This window comes from Artemia sp. Qi Xiang Cuo, chromosome 7 (genome assembly GCF_049724085.1).
Source record: "Artemia sp. Qi Xiang Cuo chromosome 7, ASM4972408v1, whole genome shotgun sequence".
Taxonomy (NCBI): domain Eukaryota; kingdom Metazoa; phylum Arthropoda; class Branchiopoda; order Anostraca; family Artemiidae; genus Artemia; species Artemia sp. Qi Xiang Cuo.
This window is the reverse complement of record NC_142800.1, coordinates 17,950,485-17,971,666: the sequence shown is the minus strand read 5'-3', so window position 1 is coordinate 17,971,666 and position 21,182 is coordinate 17,950,485. Positions and strand designations below refer to the sequence as shown.

Below are 21,182 nucleotides of genomic sequence, written 5' to 3'. Positions count from 1 at the left end.
GCATATTTAGTCATTGATTTCAATTTGTCTTGGAGCACCATAGTGATTCTACAGCTAAAGTTGCTAGAGGTCTGGGAATTTATGTCGTTTGAAGCATTTTTTACCATTGTCGTCTTATTATTGTATCATAGTATTGTTGCGCTCTATATGTCTTATGGTTGTGTCATTTTGGTCTAGCAATTTTTATGCAAATTTCAGTGAGTGCAGATTTTACAAAATAAAACAGTACAGTCTTCTTGGGAATTATATAGAAAATGTGAATGATACCGCGTCATGTTTTAAAAATTTAAGAGTGCTTAATATTGGTCAGATTCGCGATTACCAAGCTGCTATTTTTGCCTATAGATGTTGGAATGATGTATGTCCTCCAGTTTTTACAATTTTTTTTCGCGTAAATAGTTCACTCCACAGGTATGCGACTAGAGAGGCGGAAAATTTTACGGTTGAGTATCGAGACACCACACGTGCAGGCTTCGGGATTCGGTATTTGGCTCCGGCTATTTGGAATGATATCCCAGTTGACGTTCGGGAAGCTGAACACATTGGGTCGTTCAAAGTAAAAATAAAAAACATTTTTTGGGAGATGGGAGGTAATTTATTATTATTGTCATCATTAATTTTTTAATTTTTTTTATATTTTCTTCATAGTTTTTTGTAATATTGTTTAAATTGAGAGAAGTGTTCAAGTTTTTTTTCAGGTATTTTTTTTTTTTTTTTTTGGATAATTATAATTTTGAGAGGTTGAGAATTATAGGATTTCATCCGTCTTTAATAAGGCTTTTTTAGCCTTATCCGGGCGGTTGCTTGTATATAGTTTATTTTGTAATTAGTAGTAAATAAAGCAAGTAAAGTCAAGTCAAGGCTAACAAAACAGTTTTACGGCTCAATCTTAGAGGAGCAATACAGCACGATACTAGAGCTAACCACATCAAAATAAAGGTGACGGGATGTATATATGTAAAGACACCATATATACATATATCCATATACTATAATAATACTCACTCATATAATAAAACCTGATACTCAACTCATACATATAATACTCATACTCAATACATATAATACATATAGTATATATATATATATATATATATATATTTCGCAGTTCTTCTATAGTCTCATATATATAGTTACTATATTGTTCTATATGTTGATATATATCTGATATATTTGATGGTGGACTAGTTTGTTATGACAGTATTGCTATATATATATATATATTATTATTATTATATATATATTATATATATTACATATATATTATTATTATTATTATTATATTATTATTATTATTATATATATATATATTATTATTATTATTATTATTATTATTATTATTATTATTATTATTATTATTATTATTATTATTATTATTATTATTATTATTATTATTATTATTATATTATTATTATTATTATTATTATATATATATATATATATATATATTATTATTATTATTATTATTATTATTATTATTATTATTATTATTATTATTATTATTATTATTATTATTATTATTATTATTATTATTATTATTATTATTATTATTATTATTATTATTATTATTATTATTATTATTATTATTATTATTATTATTATTATTATTATTATTATTATTATTATTATTATTATTATTATTATTATTATTATTATTATTATTATTATTATTATTATTATTATTATTATTATTATTATTATTATTATTATTATTATTATTATTATTATTATTATTATTATTATTATTATTATTATTATTATTATTATTATTATTATTATTATTATTATATATATATTATTATTATTATATATATATATATATTATTATTATTATTATTATTATTATTATTATTATTATTATTATTATTATTATTATTATTATTATTATTATTATTATATATTATTATTATTATTATTATTATTATATATTATATATTATATATTATTATATATATATATATATATATATATATATATATATATATATATATATATATATATATATATATATATATATATATATATATATATATATATATATATATATATATATATATATATATATATATATATATATATATATATATATATATATATATATATATATATATATATATATATATATATATATATATATATATATATATATATATATATATATATATATATATATATATATATATATATATATATATATATATATATATATATATATATATATATATATATATATATATATATATATATATATATATATATATATATATATATGTATGTATGTATGTATGTATATATATATATATATATATATATATGCTTACCAATACTCTTCCATTTAGGCAGTGGCAAAGTGGCAACCAATTATAGACTTCGGTAAAAAGTTCTGCCATTTGAGCATTGTACTTCGCTTTGACTTCTCCTTCAAAACCATACATTTGATTCATTGTTTTACTTTCATGATTTCCTGTAAATTTGACAATTAAAAGGTTTAGCAAAAATTATTATCATTACATTTCGTGTCACATGTACGAGAAAAACATTGCTGCGGTTAAGGTAGGAAATGATGTAAGCAGCTGGTTTTGTATTAAATTAGGAGATATGCAGGGCTGTGTTCTATCCCCCTTTATATGGATCATTTTGATGAACTCTGTCTTAAGGAGCCCATGAAAGGTAATGGGAGACCACGGAATCAAATGGGAAGGAAAAAACTCTCCTGGACTTAGATTATACTGATGATTTATGCTGATGAAAGTGTGATTAAAATGAACGAATTTTTAGAGGTTTTACGAGTTCAGGGTGCTAGAAGAGATTTGAAAATTAACGTTAAGAAGACTATGTCACTAAGGCTTGGAATAAGTGAAGATGAAAGGTGACCTTGGGCAACGAAAAGATTGATCAGGTGGGCAGCTGCACTTACCTTGGTAGTATTATTAGTAAAGAAGGTGGGAGCAGTGAAGATGTTAAAAGTAGATAGCCAAGGCTCAGGGTGTTTTTTAACGGCTAAAAAAGTTTGGAAGAATAGGAAGATAAGTCTGCAAACCAAGATTAGAATATTGGAAGCTACAATGATGACAGTGGTCAAATATGGCTCTGCAGCATGGGCGCTTCTAAAAGCGGAGGAAAAAAATTGCTAGATGTTTTCCAGAGAAATTACCTACGGATTGTTTTGGGTACCCGACTGACTGACCGTATCTCAAATAGTAAGCTGTAAGAAAAATATTGTTCAACCCCGCTTTCTAGGGCTATAATGAAAGGAAGGCTGAGATGGCTAGGGCATGTTTTGCGGATGAAAGATGACAGATTGCCGAAAAATGTCATTTTCGGCCAACCATATAGGGCTAAACGGAAAGTATGTCGACCTCGTCTGGGGTGGGGTGATGTTATTAAGAAAGATTTAAAGGAAATGGGAGCTTCATGGGAGGGTGTAAAGATGGAGACTTTGAATGGATTGGGATGGAGGAGGAGCGTGCGTAGCTGTGATGGCCTCAGGTGGCTTGCTGCTGCGTTTAGTTGTTAAAAATCCCTTATCAGCCAAATTATCAGCCAAAATCCCTGCTGCTTGGATGTACTAGAATTATTGATAAAGCTACTGTCTCTTGTCATTGCTTATTTAGATGCTCGCGATTTGTTTCATATTCATCAATTTGGTGTCCAATAGAGCATAAGTGAGTGAACCTTTTGGATTTTGTCTATGATGCACTAGATTCTGTATTGATTTCTGCTGACCTATTTGAGAACGTTCGTAAAGCATTCGGGTATTTAACTAATAGAATTATTTCATCGACTTTGTCTCACTTTGGTAAAAGGGGGGAAAGAAGTGCATTTTCCTGGTGTAGGTCTTACTTGAATGATAGAATAATCAACGTTGATCTAACGTTCCATTCCACCTTAGAGATGAAATGAAGTGTCCCTCGCCGATCAGTTTTAATTTATTGTTTGTGGAAATGACATTTTTGTGGTAAAAATATAAACCTCTTTCAGGCGGCTCCACGGAGATCTCCCTAAGGTCCTTAGCATTCATCCATTTTCAGTTCCTTGTAGTTTAGTACTCCTGCCGTAAGGTCATATTCTAATCTTCCTACTACATATTGTATAGTTTAAAAAATGCTGAAAGAAGCACCTCGAAGGTGCAACTTGTTTGGTATATTCACAAGAAAAGTTGTTAAACATTATTTAGGTTTCTGCTTGATTTACATTTTTTTTTGGGGGGGGGATAGGTTTATGCAAGAAAAGCTTGAGCTTTTTTTCAGTTTTGTCAATATTAGAGTTTAGATATCAAGCGTGTCTGCCCCTTTTTTAAAGGCCTTGGTGAATGGATACTGGTCCATTTTTGAGGACCAGTATCATGTATTCATATAACACATAATTATTTATAAATGAAATATTATCTTATCTTGACTATTTTAATCAGATTATTCGCATAAAAACTACAAAAAACTTCTTATGAACAGATGTATTTATGACAACTTCGAGCTCTTTTTAGAAGAGTTTTATAAGCGTCTTACATTTTAAAAATGCTTCATGAGTTATAGCTTCATGAGCAGGGGCATCCCAAAGGGGGGGGGGGCGGGGCGCCCCCCGAATTTTTTGCCATTCGGTAAAATTTTCGCCAAAGGCGAAAACTTCGGCAAAAATTTTCCATAATCGGCAGAAATTTAGCAAAATTCTTGATTTCTGCCTAAGATTCGGCATAAATCAGGTTGCGATTCGGTAAAATTTACGAAGATCGCCCCCCCCCCCCCAATGAACTGAGCCTCGGGACGACCCTGTTAACCGCCATTGGCGGAATTCTGGAAAGAAGTCAGCCCTGATGACTTTGCTATTTAAGATTTAATTCACCAATTTAATGATACGCCAAAATAATTGATACGCCTAATACATTCAAGCTAAAAGAGCACTAAGGCTAATAAATATTTTGAATTACCATTTTTGTTGAACTGCCATAAAATGTATCAGATAAATATGCCCACAATGTTTCAAAAAGTTGGCGCATTTCATCAAAGTTTAATGTAAACATCAAGCACATCAACGCTTAACTTATTCAGACTCTTAGTCAGAACATCAGACTGTGTTCAACTGATAAAACTAGATTTTACCAAGAGTTGTAAATTACTATTGATATTTCCAAAAGGTCGTTCACATTTTAAAGCCACCTGAACCCAACAACTTTTCGCAAACTTACGCTCCACTCTTCACTGTTCAGATTCACACTTGCCTAAAATAAAGTTGAATATTAAACCATCTTTATAGTTTCTTCCCAACCTATTCAAGGTCCAAGATTTTTGCAAGCTAGTAAGTAACTTGGAAAATCTTGGCGGGTTAAGCAGGCCAGTTGTCTTTAAGGTGGTAGGCTTTCTTGCCGCAGAATTCTGCTTTTGTATTCCCTCTCCCCTGTTCTAAGCGTTTAATCCCCCCCCCCCGTAAAATACCCCCAGCGGAAAATACCTCTCGTGGAAAATACCTCCCACGGAAAATACCCCCCATGGAACCCCCCCGTGGAAAATAAGATTTCCAAATTTGACACTTTTTTTGTTTTTTAGTGCCATATGGCACTTGTAGATGATGGAATTTATAAAAAGCACTTAGATATGAAAAGTAGCTTTTAAATGAGCCATTAAACATCTCTCTATGATTTTCTGGTAAACCGCTAGCCCTGGAGGAAAAAAAAACTAAAAAAAAAACGAGAGACAGATTAGTACTACCCATGCAAAAGTGATTTTCCTTGTTGCTCAGGGTGGGGGACTTTAATTTCCCTGTATAAGGTTTTCGACTATGCTGATTTCAACGGTACACTTTTCATTTTGATCTGACGTCTTTTTCGAGGAGTTTCAGGTTTTTTTTGAAATTACCATAAATTTCTTTTCACAATAAACTTTTATTTTTAATACAAACGGAAATAATAGTTACCATTCCTGAATCAGTGTCAGATGGCAATTTTTTTTTCACTAGGCAGTTTTTTTTCTAAGCGCATTTTTAACTTTTGGTTACTACGGGCTGTTGTTCACTCTTTACTAGATTGTAGGTACCGCTGCAACCATGACACGTTTAAGCAGCATTTTTCGGAGTTGAAAGCAAAATTTCATAGCTGCATGCTCCTTACTTAGGCTTGCCGTCAGAAAAACACGAAACAAGAACACATTAGGGCTTGGAAAAAACGCTTACTGAAGGTGAACACAACAAGCCAGTTCAACAACACAGGCAGTATTGAATTCGTAACGAGTTCCGCTACACAGACCAGGGAGCATAATTGCTTACTGCAGAAACTCCGCACATGACAATGCTATTCCGGCTTCTTTATGTTACTCCATCGTACTCTATGATGTCATTTGCTGTAAGTAAAATAATTCACAGGCTAAAGAGCTCCTTATCTTTAGCCAGAGTTACTCAAACGACATATTGGCTCATCATTGTGTTCGTTAATACATTGCCCATTTTTAATATAAAGAAAATTTGCCAGGGACATGTAAACACGGAGTTAAAATAACTATTTATACCTAATAAAGCTTTTTGATACTCGAGTATATCATAAAACCTATTTCTCTCAGCAACAACATTGTACTTTTAGATACTTAACTCCATTTTAATCTAGAAAGCTTTTAAAAACCAATTCAATAGGGAAAACGACATTCGCAATTCATAATTTGTGGCACCTTACACCTTTAAAATATTGAATAAAACACCAGTCCTTCACCCATTCCCAGCACCCTCCCTCTAAGACACGTAACCATCACCCCCAATCCTATATCCGCTACTTATCTCAAAACGGATGATTATGGTAAATATTCACACACTTCCTGCATGAGAAAAAGCGAAAAAAGAAGAAGAGGCTAAAAGGGAATTAAAAAAAAAATCTATAAGAGAGGAGTCTATGGACTCGTATCACGCCAGGAAAAAAGAATTCCTATTTGGATAAAATAGCTTGAAATAAACAAGACGAAAATACATTTATCCGTTACTTGGGCAGAAATATGTGCAATGGAAGAGGGGGCAGCTTCGAAAAGAAACAGTTAAATTTTCTGAGAATGAGAAGAAAAGTAAATAAATAGACTAACCTCGTGCCATAAAAAAATGATCTGGGTAAAGAAGCTTAAATCCGAACAAGACAAAAATACATTCAACGCTAAAGGAACCACGATCAACAAAGTCACCATTGAAAAGCTAAAAAGGAAAACATAGTTAATGATCAGATGCTTGCGAAGAAAAAACCAACTGATATATGCAAAGCATATAAAGCAACAATGACCCCTATATTCCAGGATTATTCAAAAAAATTCCTGATAATGAAGAGATTTCAGATATTCATCTCTAGTCCTCTTCCCTTCGCAACTCCTTCTATGTCTATCAGGAGCATTTAGGCATAGAAAAGCATATTTTAAGACTTCAGGCACCCCCCCCCCCCCTTACACAAAATACACCAGCCTTTCTCTATAATAGCATAAGTTTGATTATACCCCAGAGTACATATTTTTTCAAGCCTCAAATGAATTAACCCCGTTAAATGAAGCATTAAAATAATTGTATGTAATAACCGTTTATTTTTTACGGACTACGTGCGTCTGTACGTAAAATGCGCCACCACGCCACCACGAAACTCCAAATCTTGGAAGCTCTCAAAATGCACGGTCAAAGATGCAGGTCAAGTTAGAATCAATTTGAAAAAGTCAAAAACATTGTGTCAAATTAGCAACACAAAAGATTCATTAAACTTTCCAACATATAATTCTTTAACCTGTTTTTGATTTTGGCCCAGGGCATATGTAAGATTTTTAAAGGAAAAAGATTGATTCTTTTTAATAGAATTCCGTATGAGAAGATAATTCGGACGTTTATTAGTACACATATAGCAAACATCTTGCCTTGTTAATCTTCTGTTCTGTATTTTGGCTACTCTACCATATAGTTTTTCTTTACCTTTTATTTTTTGTCGTTGAGATTTTTTTTGTATAGCGTTTTATCGTTTCAGTTTTTTCTGTTGATAAAGACTTCCGGATATAAAGCCAAAATATTCGGAGTTTTATTATTGTTTCTGTATTAAAAAATTCTTTTTTATTAATGTTTTCATGACAGTTATTAAAAATTTTACTTTTTTCTAACATATTTTCGTTTCAATTATAACTGAAAAGGCAGGGCGGACTAAAAAATTATTCATTGTATAATATCAGCTGCTGCTGTTCTGACCTCAGAAAACTCAAATTACTTTTAGTTGAGGCTGGAGTTATCGCTAGAATGATAACTAGACCATGGATAACACCCGTGTCATTAAAAGAGCAAATAACACGACCCCCCCCCCCCCCAAAAAAAAAAAAATCCACGGTTTCTTTATTACATATTTTCACAGGGTTTAAATTTTGTTTTTGCCTGTAGACGTTTCAATCATGACATAAATAAATAACGAAGTAATCGTACTGGCAAAGAAGGATAGGTTTAACACATTACCCAAACTTATTAACATAACATAGATTAATTTCATATTGAAAAACAAAATAATGAGAGAGACAAAGAGGAGAGATAAAAATGACAAGTAGGGCAAAAAAGGTCGATAGATAATAACAAAATCAGTGGATTTTTTAGATCGGACGATCGAGCTGAACATGTGACTTATGACTGGTGAGTAGATAGATCAACAGCATAATAAATGCTAGAAATAACATAATTTAAATTTATATATATTTAAATGGTAGAAACTATAAAATTTTATACAATGCCAGAAATTTGCTTTATCATCAATACTAGGGGTTGCTTGCATAGCCAAGTTTCCTAGAGTAACTGTAAAAGACGGAAAATGAGCAGTTTTATTTGAAATTATTACAGGGAGGCCCCCTGCCAACTTTTAAGAAACTATCTCAGCTGTGGTAATTCGAAAGGTCCTATGCTACAAGCAGAGTCGTATCTAGAATTTTTTACATCCCCCCTGAATATGGCCTTGGTTATAAGGCATTAATTTTCATGAGACAGTAAAAGTTAAAAAATCATGTTTTGGGGTTTTCTAATGTTTCTTAGATGTAAAAAGGTTTAGTGAAGGTTAAGGATAGCGGCTCTGCAGAAGAAGATATGGTAGAACAAAAAATAGACGTTTTTAGATTGCTAACTTTTTTGGTTTTGTTCGCATTTTTGACAATTCATCCAGAACCCATCCCCCTTTAATGGCCTCACATAGCCCTAGGCTATGCTAACTTAATAGATAAGTAAGTGAAGAACAGCTTGATAATTTCATATGTATTTTTATCTGTGTTTAGTATTTCAGTATTGTTACTGAAGTAGCCAATCAAGGAATTTATTGATAAATAATTCAAATGCATAGTACAAAGGGAGGGCATTCAGCTCCTAGGGCTAGAGGTAGATTCTTCAATGAATTATTTAGTCAAGCACCAGACAAAACAATACTATTGCAAGAAAAATTCTAACAGAACAAAATAGGGAGAAGCAAGATGTAGAACTAAGGAGAGGATAAAGGACCTAACTCAAAACAACCAAAACGACTGCAACAGAGAAATAAATATTCTAGCTCCTCTTATTAGTGCCTTCGGTGATCTCCTTTCTAAGCCCTTGTCTTTCCTGTTTAACGATATTACCAAGTTTGGGCGAATTCCAACAATTTGGAAACAGGGTTTCATTGCCCCTTTGAAAAAGAAAAACGGAAAGCCTGGTTTTGAAGGCTTTCGTCCTATTACTCTTAAAGCTATTTTCTCGAAACTTTATGAAGGATTCCTTGCAGACTGGCTAAAGTAAGAAATCCTACCTATTACTGATTTGAAGCAACTTGGGAACCTAAAATCCCCCTTTACTTAACATTACCTCGTTTCTATTGTCGACCACATACGGAAAATCCTTAAAAAACCTAATTCCTGGCTAAATTCAATTTTCGTCAACCTTCAGAAAGCATTTGACCTTGTTAAGCACAATATTTTAATTGAGAAACTTGTCAGCGAGTTCAATATTGATCCCTTACTGGTGAAATTGGTCGCCTCCTTCTTTTATGAGATATGAGATATACATTAATTAAAACAGAAAACAAACACTATTCGCCTTTCGCCTGCCAAGAAAGGCAATAAGCTCAACAAATAGATCACAAGTTGTCAAATACCAAAATCATTATTCAAATCCTCTCCCTGTCCACAATGGCATACCCCAAGGTACTCTCCTAGGTCCCCTTCTTTTTTCAGTCATGATCAACAGCCTTGCAAAGGAATTGCCTGACCAATGGAAATTTGTTGATAACCTAACGGTTGTAGAAACTTGCTTCAGAAATTTAATACACGACCCTATGAGTATCCTCAATGAAATTGGAGACGAGGCTTTGGACTTAGACATGACAGTAAACCCCTCTAAGTCCATGATAATGCCGATTTGTTTCCTCAAATTCTCGCCCTGTTTTCTTAATACTATCCCTCCTGAAATTTCTGTGTCCTCATTTAAACTACTTGGCGTCACAATTTCTTCAAATTTAAAGTGGCATATCCACGTTCTTTCATAGAGTTAATGTGTCTATCGCCCTCCTTAAGCTCCTAAATAAATTTAGCGCCCCCCCCCTTCCCACTCGTTAAGGATGTACACGTCTTTTGTTCTCCCGTATCTCGAATATGCTTGTCCAGTTTGGCACCCTGGTATCTCTCGCGAAGAATCGGAAAAAATTGAATTAATCCCAAAAAGAGCTTTGCGAATAATTTTCAAAGAAGACAAGGTGCCATACTCTCTGCTCCTAAAAAAAGCTAGTCTGAAAACCCTGGAGCAAAGGAGGGTTTCGTTGTGCCTCCGTTTTGCAAAAAATGCAACAACAAACCCTCGGACGGCAAGTATTTTCCCCAAACGTCACTTCCCTTTCGGATTACGGGCACCTCAAGCTGTTTCTGAGCCCATCCCTATTTTGTCCCCCATTCGTTGCGCTACTTCCAGATACCAAAGAACTTTTGTCCCCTTCATTACAGAAAAAGTTTCTCTTTTTCTCTAGTTTCTCTTTTTCTGTCTCTCTCTCTCTTTTTATTGGCTGATGCTGCTGCCCAGGTTCTTGCACTCATTTGCTTGTCCTCGCCCCTCTTTTTTTAGTTCCCCCTGTAATTTTTATATCTTTTATATATAGTTCTCTTTTTTGTGGAGGTTACTTATTTATTTTTGTCACCTCCCCTCCCTCTTTCTTGACCAGGTTTTATCTTTTTTTAACTCTTTTATTGTCTTAGTGTAGTTGAATTATTTACACTTTTTAGTGTCCCTTCTAATTTATAAGTATTTATGTCACCTTCTTTTTTTGTGTTTATTCACTTACTTGCTGCCCCCCCCCTATTTATGCCCCTTTTAATTCTGTTTCCGATTTGTATTTGTGTAAGTTTAGTTTGACCAGATTTTATCTTTTTGACTTTTTAATTGACTTTTTACAGTTTTAATTATTGACTTTTAAATGATTGTTCATTATGATTTTTCTATTTAGTTGTTGTTTTTCGCATTTTTGCCAGTTTTAGTGCAACAGTTTGTATTGTCGACTCCGAAGTCCGAATTCGGCCCTTCGTGGGCTTGTGATAGAGATCTTTTTGAAATAAATATCTTATCTTACAACGGACATTTAATGGTGAACTATTAAACTTTTCACAAAAAACTTCTAACTCGTTTCTTAAATAGCTAAGAGACACAGACACGTATGAATAAAATATTTCTCAGAAGTATACTTATTAGAAACACGTAGACAGTATAAACGTGGGGGCTTTAAAAGTAAACATGTTCCTCAAAACCGATAAGAATGTTTCGAAATTCCCTTGATGCTCATAAATAGCCAATTCAGTCATAATAAATTCAGAGTACTAATAAAAATGACTCAGTACCTCAGGGGAGGTGGCGTGAGAGGGCTAAGTTAAGAGCTTTATGCATGGTGAAGGAGAGGATGCCAGCGTGCCTGTGTGATCTAAGGTGGCTTAACACTACGACAAGTTTTTAGCAACTGCATTAGTAAGAGCTAAAGGTCGGAAATCTTCTAAATGTTCTCATTTCTGTATAGATGATGTAAGTAAAAAAATACCAAAATTTGTCTTTTCTCCAAAAAAGACACTTCTTGACCTTCCTCTTTACACAAATTTAAGTGATCGCAAACAATTTTTTTTTACTCCCTCCCAATGCTCCACCCTCTATCAAAACCTGCTCTTTTTGCACCACATCTCATGTTTTTTAGCGTTTGCAAATATTAGCCTCAAATAACTGAAAACAAATCTCAGGATTCCCTCCCTAACCTCCCCCACATCCCTTCTTAAATTGTTCTTGCCAGTGAGGTTCAAATGTGTTATATGTCTCTTTGGCACTTATTTAGACTTAGACTTAGGTCCTCCTACGCCTGGGGGCGCATAAGGCAGCAACAGTGTTTCGCCACGACGACCTGTCCTGAGCCTTCAACCATAGCTCCTCCAACGAGGACCTCGCCAGCTTCGCCTCCTTCATTAGCGACCTGCCACGGGTCATTTTCGGTCTCCCTGATTTGCGGAGACCGGGGGGTGTCCAACACCAATCAATCCGAGGCTATCTGTTGCTGTTTCTTGAGTAATTAGTTTTTACGGTGGCGGGTTACTAGCCCACCGACCAACCAACGAATTGGAACAAAATGGTCAGCTTAGATTAGTATAAGCAGGGGTACCGCGAGCAGGTTGCTGACCACTTATTTGGGTACTTATTTAGGTATAAAAAGACAGATCGTATTTTTCTTATTGAGATTTTCATCATCCATGAGCTCCCCTCCCCTCTTCCCTTCTCATACCTATATTTCAGATTGCGTTCGAACATCCCTTATCCGAGTTATTCACTTAATATCAAGTTCCATGGGTGTACTCTATAAAACATAACAAAAAGTACTTATCCAGCAACTTTTTCAACTGAAATACTATAGGCACCTAGGCAAACAAGAAAATTAACCGCATGTTCTCCACTGTATATATATAGCCTATTTATAAAGACCCTGAAGGTGTGTCATATTTCTCAATTACTGTCTCTTTTTGTTCACTACATATAATTTCGCATGTTTTTCTCATTATTGAAAAGATTGAATTTAATATACGACGCCACTATCAGGTTTTGCATAAACTATATTATTTATGCTATATCTTCCAAGTTCACACACTAAGTGAATACTTACATATGGATTTGATTCTGATGGGACGCCGTTGAGATCAAAAATATTTAACAAATCGTAGAACTGACCATGAATGTCGCCACATACTGTAAATTTCGAACTTTCAGGAATACTAATATCAATCAGAGATGGCTTATTCATAAAGTACTCTTTGATATCTAGCAGTATCTGAAACGAATTAAACGTTAGAATTCGTAAGGTTTTACACTTTCAGGAATACTAATATCAATCAGAGATGGCTTAATCATAAAGTACTCTTTGATATCTAGCAGTATCTGAAACGAATTAAACGTTAGAATTCGTAAGGCTTTACACTTTCAGGAATACTAATATCAATCAGAGATGTCTAAATCGTAAAGTACTCTTTGATATCTAGCAGTATCTGAAACGAATTAAACGTTAGAATTGGTAAGGCTTTAAACTTTCAGGAATACTAATATCTATCAGAGATGTCTTAACTCTATGATATTTACCAGTATCTGAAACGAATTAATCATTAGAATTCGTAAGGCTTTAAACTTTCAGGAATACTAATATCAATTAAAGATGGCTAAATCATAAAGTACTCTTTGATATCTAGCAGTATCTGAAACGAATTAAACGTTAGAATTCGTAAGGCTTTACACTTTCAGGAATACTAATATCAATCGGAGATGGCTTAATCATAAAGTACTCTTTGATATCTAGCAGTATCTGAAACGAATTAAACGTTAGAATTCGTAAGGCTTTACACTTTCAGGAATACTAATATCAATCTGAGATGGCTTAATCATAAAGTACTCTTTGATATCTAGCAGTATCTGAAACGAATTAAACGTTAGAATTCGTAAGGCTTTACACTTTCAGGAATACTAATATCAATCAGAGATGGCTTAATCATTAAGTACTCTTTGATATCTAGCAGTATCTGAAACGAATTAAACGTTAGAATTCGTAAGGTTTTACACTTTCAGGAATACTAATATCAATCAGAGATGGCTTAATCATAAAGTACTCTTTGATATCTAGCAGTATCTGAAACGAATTAAACGTTAGAATTCGTAAGGCTTTACACTTTCAGGAATACTAATATCAATCAGAGATGTCTAAATCGTAAAGTACTCTTTGATATCTAGCAGTATCTGAAACGAATTAAACGTTAGAATTGGTAAGGCTTTAAACTTTCAGGAATACTAATATCTATCAGAGATGTCTTAACTCTATGATATTTACCAGTATCTGAAACTAATTAATCATTAGAATTCGTAAGGCTTTAAACTTTCAGGAATACTAATATCAATTAAAGATGGCTAAATCATAAAGTACTCTTTGATATCTAGCAGTATCTGAAACGAATTAAAACGTTAGAATTCGTAAGGCTTTACACTTTCAGGAATACTAATATCAATCGGAGATGGCTTAATCATAAAGTACTCTTTGATATCTAGCAGTATCTGAAACGAATTAAACGTTAGAATTCGTAAGGCTTTACACTTTCAGGAATACTAATATCAATCAGAGATGTCTAAATCGTAAAGTACTCTTTGATATCTAGCAGTATCTGAAACGAATTAAACGTTAGAATTGGTAAGGCTTTAAACTTTCAGGAATACTAATATCTATCAGAGATGTCTTAACTCTATGATATTTACCAGTATCTGAAACGAATTAATCATTAGAATTCGTAAGGCTTTAAACTTTCAGGAATACTAATATCAATTAAAGATGGCTAAATCATAAAGTACTCTTTGATATCTAGCAGTATCTGAAACGAATTAAACGTTAGAATTCGTAAGGCTTTACACTTTCAGGAATACTAATATCAATCAGAGATGGCTTAATCATAAAGTACTCTTTGATATCTAGCAGTATCTGAAACGAATTAAACGTTAGAATTCGTAAGGCTTTACACTTTCAGGAATACTAATATCAATCAGAGATGTCTAAATCGTAAAGTACTCTTTGATATCTAGCAGTATCTGAAACGAATTAAACGTTAGAATTCGTAAGGCTTTAAACTTTCAGGAATACTAATATCTATCAGAGATGTCTTAACTCTATGATATTTACCAGTATCTGAAACGAATTAATCATTAGAATTCGTAAGGCTTTAAACTTTCAGGAATACTAATATCAATTAAAGATGGCTAAATCATAAAGTACTCTTTGATATCTAGCAGTATCTGAAACGAATTAAACGTTAGAATTCGTAAGGCTTTACACTTTCAGGAATACTAATATCAATCAGAGATGGCTTAATCATAAAGTACTCTTTGATATCTAGCAGTATCTGAAACGAATTAAACGTTAGAATTCGTAAGGCTTTACACTTTCAGGAATACTAATATCAATCAGAGATGTCTAAATCGTAAAGTACTCTTTGATATCTAGCAGTATCTGAAACGAATTAAACGTTAGAATTGGTAAGGCTTTAAACTTTCAGGAATACTAATATCTATCAGAGATGTCTTAACTCTATGATATTTACCAGTATCTGAAACGAATTAATCATTAGAATTCGTAAGGATTTAAACTTTCAGGAATACTAATATCAATTAAAGATGGCTAAATCATAAAGTACTCTTTGATATCTAGCAGTATCTGAAACGAATTAAACGTTAGAATTCGTAAGGCTTTACACTTTCAGGAATACTAATATCAATCGGAGATGGCTTAATCATAAAGTACTCTTTGATATCTAGCAGTATCTGAAACGAATTAAACGTTAGAATTCGTAAGGCTTTACACTTTCAGGAATACTAATATCAATCAGAGATGGCTTAATCATAAAGTACTCTTTGATATCTAGCAGTATCTGAAACGAATTAAACGTTAGAATTCGTAAGGCTTTACACTTTCAGGAATACTAATATCAATCAGAGATGGCTTAATCATTAAGTACTCTTTGATATCTAGCAGTATCTGAAACGAATTAAACGTTAGAATTCGTAAGGTTTTACACTTTCAGGAATACTAATATCAATCAGAGATGGCTTAATCATAAAGTACTCTTTGATATCTAGCAGTATCTGAAACGAATTAAACGTTAGAATTCGTAAGGCTTTACACTTTCAGGAATACTAATATCAATCAGAGATGTCTAAATCGTAAAGTACTCTTTGATATCTAGCAGTATCTGAAACGAATTAAACGTTAGAATTGGTAAGGCTTTAAACTTTCAGGAATACTAATATCTATCAGAGATGTCTTAACTCTATGATATTTACCAGTATCTGAAACGAATTAATCATTAGAATTCGTAAGGCTTTAAACTTTCAGGAATACTAATATCAATTAAAGATGGCTAAATCATAAAGTACTCTTTGATATCTAGCAGTATCTGAAACGAATTAAAACGTTAGAATTGGTAAGGCTTTAAACTGAAAATATTAAATCCCTGGAAAATTCAGCAAAAGTATCATTACCTGGTTAAGCCCAGTCGAGGATAGGGGAGGGTAAAAACAAGCGAATTATTGTAGATATTAGCAGAATTATAAGGAAAAACGTATACAATTCGTAGATTCTAGGGAGGAAGGTGAATAATCAGTAGAGTTTTGTTCCATATGCAAGTTTTTTTTTATGTTTTTCTTTCTAAGAAGAAGATAAGAAGATATTTTTTTATCAGTCAATGGCTGAGATTCAGCTTCATCTATCAACTGAATTAGGTTTTGTATACTCTTTAGACTGAACAACACTTTGAAAAGGTTATTTAGGAACATGCAGAACCAGTACATTTTTCCTGTTTTTCAAGCAATCTTAGATCAGTCTCTAAGACAAAGTTTAATAAATATCAAAATCCTGGCTCAGTGAATAGATAGATCTAGAGCTCCTGTATCCAATGATACAATTACCAACTTTCGGGAAATCTCTTAAATAAATGAAAGGATCAGTACAAATAAAACGAAATGAAATTATAGAAAACGGGTATAATATTTCAAAACAAAACAGTGAAAAAAAACTTTTCCCCCAAATAATATTTAAAGTGCGAATATTTTGCCTTCACGTCCGGAAACCTTTAGCAATGGAAAAAAACGGAACACAAACTAAACTAAATTAAACAGAATATATGAAAAAAGGAAAAACAAAACAAATAAGAAATATTCTATTCAATTTTATATAGTTTGTGTTCTTTTTCTTTGTTGATAAAATCTTCCAGACGTGAAACCGAAATAGTCGGTATGTAACAATTAGGGAAAAGAAAGCTTCCTCTCTCCACTGTCTTATTTAAAATATTACAACCGTTTTCTATAGCTTCATTTCATTCGTAAATGAATTGTTTTTATTGTTTATTTATTTAGAACGAATCAGTATGCAGCCAATTTTTTAAGCTGTGATGGTAAGATTCAGAAGTTTCTTTTTTTTAACTCTAGCTGCATCCGCTAAAGTCATTCAACTTGAATTACTGCAACTTTATTCTCACATGAATATTGGTAAGTCAAATTAGTTCATCTTTTTTTTCTTGGCAGGATATAAAAAAAAATTGCCTCCAGATACGTTGTAAATTTATAAAACCGGCAAAAATCGATTATAAATCGTTATAATTTTTGGTTTTGATATTATAATTTTGATTATAATTTATAATTTTTATAATTTTGATTATAAATCGTTATAGTTAGTCGATTATAACTTTTGGTAATGACTAAAAATCATTACCAAAGATTTACAGACCAGTTCTTTCCTAATTTCACCAAAACCACCACAGAAACAATATCACTAATAATACTAATTAATGGCATACGTTCTGCCATACTAAAAAAAAATTATAGGTAAAGCAACGTTTACATTTACTGAGTAAAAAAGGTAAACACCATTTTGAGAACACCTTTGGGGCTGCCTCTACTGTCAGTTTCTAACAGCAAAAATTTCATCTTTAAACATTATATAGTCAATTTGTTTTTCCAAGCTTCTAAAGAGCACTCCTAGGACATGAGAAAAATATGCCCTTACAAAGAATAACAAAAACATCAGAGTAGGAACATGAAAGATTTCAAGTCCTCGCTTTTAAATTTTTGTCACGAATGAGATGTAAACCTTTCAACAGCCAAGTCAAAAAAGGACCTTTTAATGTGTCAACAACCTTGTTGACGTTTAAAAGTCGTGGCCATTTCTCTATTTTGTATTCCAGTCTTAAAGGGATATGAGAGAACATAAAGCTAATCGGAATTTTTTTTATTACGAACCTCCACCATTAAAAGAGGGTGCGGTCAATATTTTAATTTTCTTAAAAACATATAAATTAGACTAATGTAAGCAAAAATGGTATTCAATTTCTATTGTAAAAATGTTCCTCATAAAGAGAGTTCAGGGTTCTGGACCTAGACCCTAAAGCATTAAAAGAGGGCAGGGCCAAGACTCTATTTTGCATAAAAACATGTAAACTAACCTAATGTAAGCAGAGATAACATTTAATTTCCATTAAAAGTGTTCCCTTGTATACAGGATCCAGTGTTCTTGACCTTGGACATTTTAAGAGGGCGGGTCAAAATTTAACTTTGCTTAAAACAGGCTAATTAATATAACATAAGCACAAAATAATATGCAATTTCAATCAAAAATATTTTTCTTTTAAAAAGGATATGGAGTTCTTGATCATATGCTCTTAACCTGAGATTTGGATATTATTTCTATGGAACAATAAAACTTGATAATTAAAATCCAGCATTTTGGAGAAAAGAAAACATACGTAACGAAGAAAAAAGCGAGGATATTCACAACCATTGAAAAAATGAAGACTATAATCCAAATATTTTGATTAAGACCTCCGGTTAAAAATAAAAAAAATGGATAAAGCCAATATAAATATACAAACACAAGGACTCTTTAAAGACAAATAAAACGAAAAAAGAAAAAGACTTTAAAAAATCTGGAGAAACTTATCTGGAGAAGACTGGACAATATAAAAACACAAAGACTGGACTGTAAAGACAAATAAAACGAAAAAAGAAAAAGACTTTAAAAAGCCTGATGAAACTTATCTAAGTATGAATGAACTTACCAACTCATATCTTTCAAATTTTTTCTCACAAAATAATGTTTTGCAACCGAATAGGATCTTCGATAATACCATATCTGGTGAGCTATTAGCTTTCAAAAAAGCCATACATCAATCGAATCCCCATTTGAAAGTCCAAATAGCCAAAGTCAGACTTCTTATTCAGTTGCTTAGAAAGGACCTTCTTATCTTATTGTTTTTTTTTAAGATCTGTCTTTTTATATTGGCACGTTGAGTCTCAACTGTACTTTTTGATTTTATTACTAGCTCTCCACTGGGGACGGTAACGATCAAACAATTACAAAAAAGATATTCAGTGAAAATGTGTAGTACAAGTTCAAATGTACTTTTCTTGGAGTTCTTTAGAGCAGTGGATTCTTTAATCTTGCATATTAATCTCTTCTTAACATACACAAATAATTCCTCAAGATTTTTACACTTGTTTCCTTAGATCTTGCACCAGTACTTTTCCTTCTATTCCAAGATACGCTATGATTCAAAACACTTAGATAGCTAAGAGCCTTATTAGAAAGAAAACTCAGATTCCAGTACCAAAGTATACCTTAAAACACTATAACATCTTCAATTTGTTTTTTCCTGGCTTTCAAAAGTTAAACCAAAACTTGTAAAACAGAAACAAGCTCCTCAAAAAGGATAACAAAATGACAAATAAAAAAAAATGAATTATTAGACACAGGTTAAACCTGTTTGTATCTACACAATGGCATCGATTTAAAAAAAATTGGGGAGGGGAGGCAAAAAAACAAATCAAAATCTATCGGGAGGGACATACTTTTTGTTTCTTTAAAATTTTGAAATGAAAATACAAATACCCAAAAATGAAAATACCCCAAACAACGTATTTTTCAAAATCCAGGCGGAAGGAACTCTAAGAAGGCAAATGATCCTTCCCCCTCTTGATGCTACTGCATCTGCAACTTTTAAATTTCAAATCAAGGATTCTGGGTAGTCACGTTAAAGACAACCATCAATTTGAACAAAATTACTAAATGATCTAAGTAGGCTGGGAGAATGACTCCTGATTTTAAAGGCAATTAAAAAAATAGTGTTATAGTACATATTACCTTTTTTGCAAAGGGACAAAGAGTTATTGGTTTAGCTTGGGTGTGTGTGGTCCACACAATTTGTATTAAAAGTATTCCCAGAGAGAGAGGGAATATCAGAGTACTGGGTTTATAACGCCGATATACGGACAGCCAGCAATGAGCTAAATGTGTTTACCCATGAAAAGGTATTTTACCTATGGAAGTGTACCTATGTAAAGTTCGTTGACCTATGAAAGTGTAGACCAACTTAATCAGTATCCTAACAAATCTCACGGCAGTATTAAGGTTAGCGGCAACGCCACGCTAAACCCTTTTTAGCACCACAACACGGGTATCATACGCTTTCTATGATAACACCAAGGATGTGGATCTTGAGTATAGGTAAAGGTTTCAAAATGCATAGATCATATCACTGCCACTTCTGTAAACTCACTGCAACACCAAGCCCTCAGAGGTTAACACAGCTACGCACGATCTTCCTGCAACCCGGTCTATTCAAAGCTTTGCCCTTGACCCCTCCCATTAAATTCCAATTCCTTTTATATTTTTTTTTTTTGACGTCTTCCCACTCCATTCGGGGACATCCCATCTGATGAAATGTTCTCCTAAAGTCTTTGCCGTATTCCTAAGACAAAATCTATCAAAATAATCCATATGAATGGGAATAGGACCCAACCTTGCTTAACTCCTGATTTAATACCAAACCAGCCACAAACCACCTTTCCTACTTTAAACGTAAAATATTGTTCTCATATCATCGTAATGTATTTAACTGGTATACCATGCATGGACAGAACCTTCACTAAATCTTTTCTATCAGCTGAATCAAAAACCTGTTCAAAATCTATCAAATTAAGGACAAAGGGGGTTTGATGATTAATACACTTTTCAATTATTAATCTAATACTGAAAATTTGGTCAACGCATCCTTTCCCCGTCGCATGACCACCCTATTCTTCTCTTAAAATTTATCTACAGCATCTCTTAGCATAATAAACATCGTCATGATAAGCAATTTACTTTTACAGAAACCAAGCTACGG

General features: G+C 32.7%; 1 protein-coding gene across 1 annotated transcript in view; it reads right to left on the bottom strand.

The window, feature by feature from the left end:
• The window catches only part of PpD3 (protein phosphatase D3), a 132,374-nt gene that overhangs the window by 79,610 nt on the left and 31,582 nt on the right, over nucleotides 1-21,182 (bottom strand). Inside the window, exons 5-7 of the mRNA XM_089091409.1 lie at nucleotides 13,106-13,270; nucleotides 7,053-7,158; nucleotides 2,322-2,464 (exon numbers count right to left, since the gene is read on the bottom strand). Coding sequence (XP_088947535.1) covers nucleotides 2,322-2,464; nucleotides 7,053-7,158; nucleotides 13,106-13,270 — 414 coding nt within the window. The remainder of the gene's footprint in view (nucleotides 1-2,321; nucleotides 2,465-7,052; nucleotides 7,159-13,105; nucleotides 13,271-21,182) is intronic.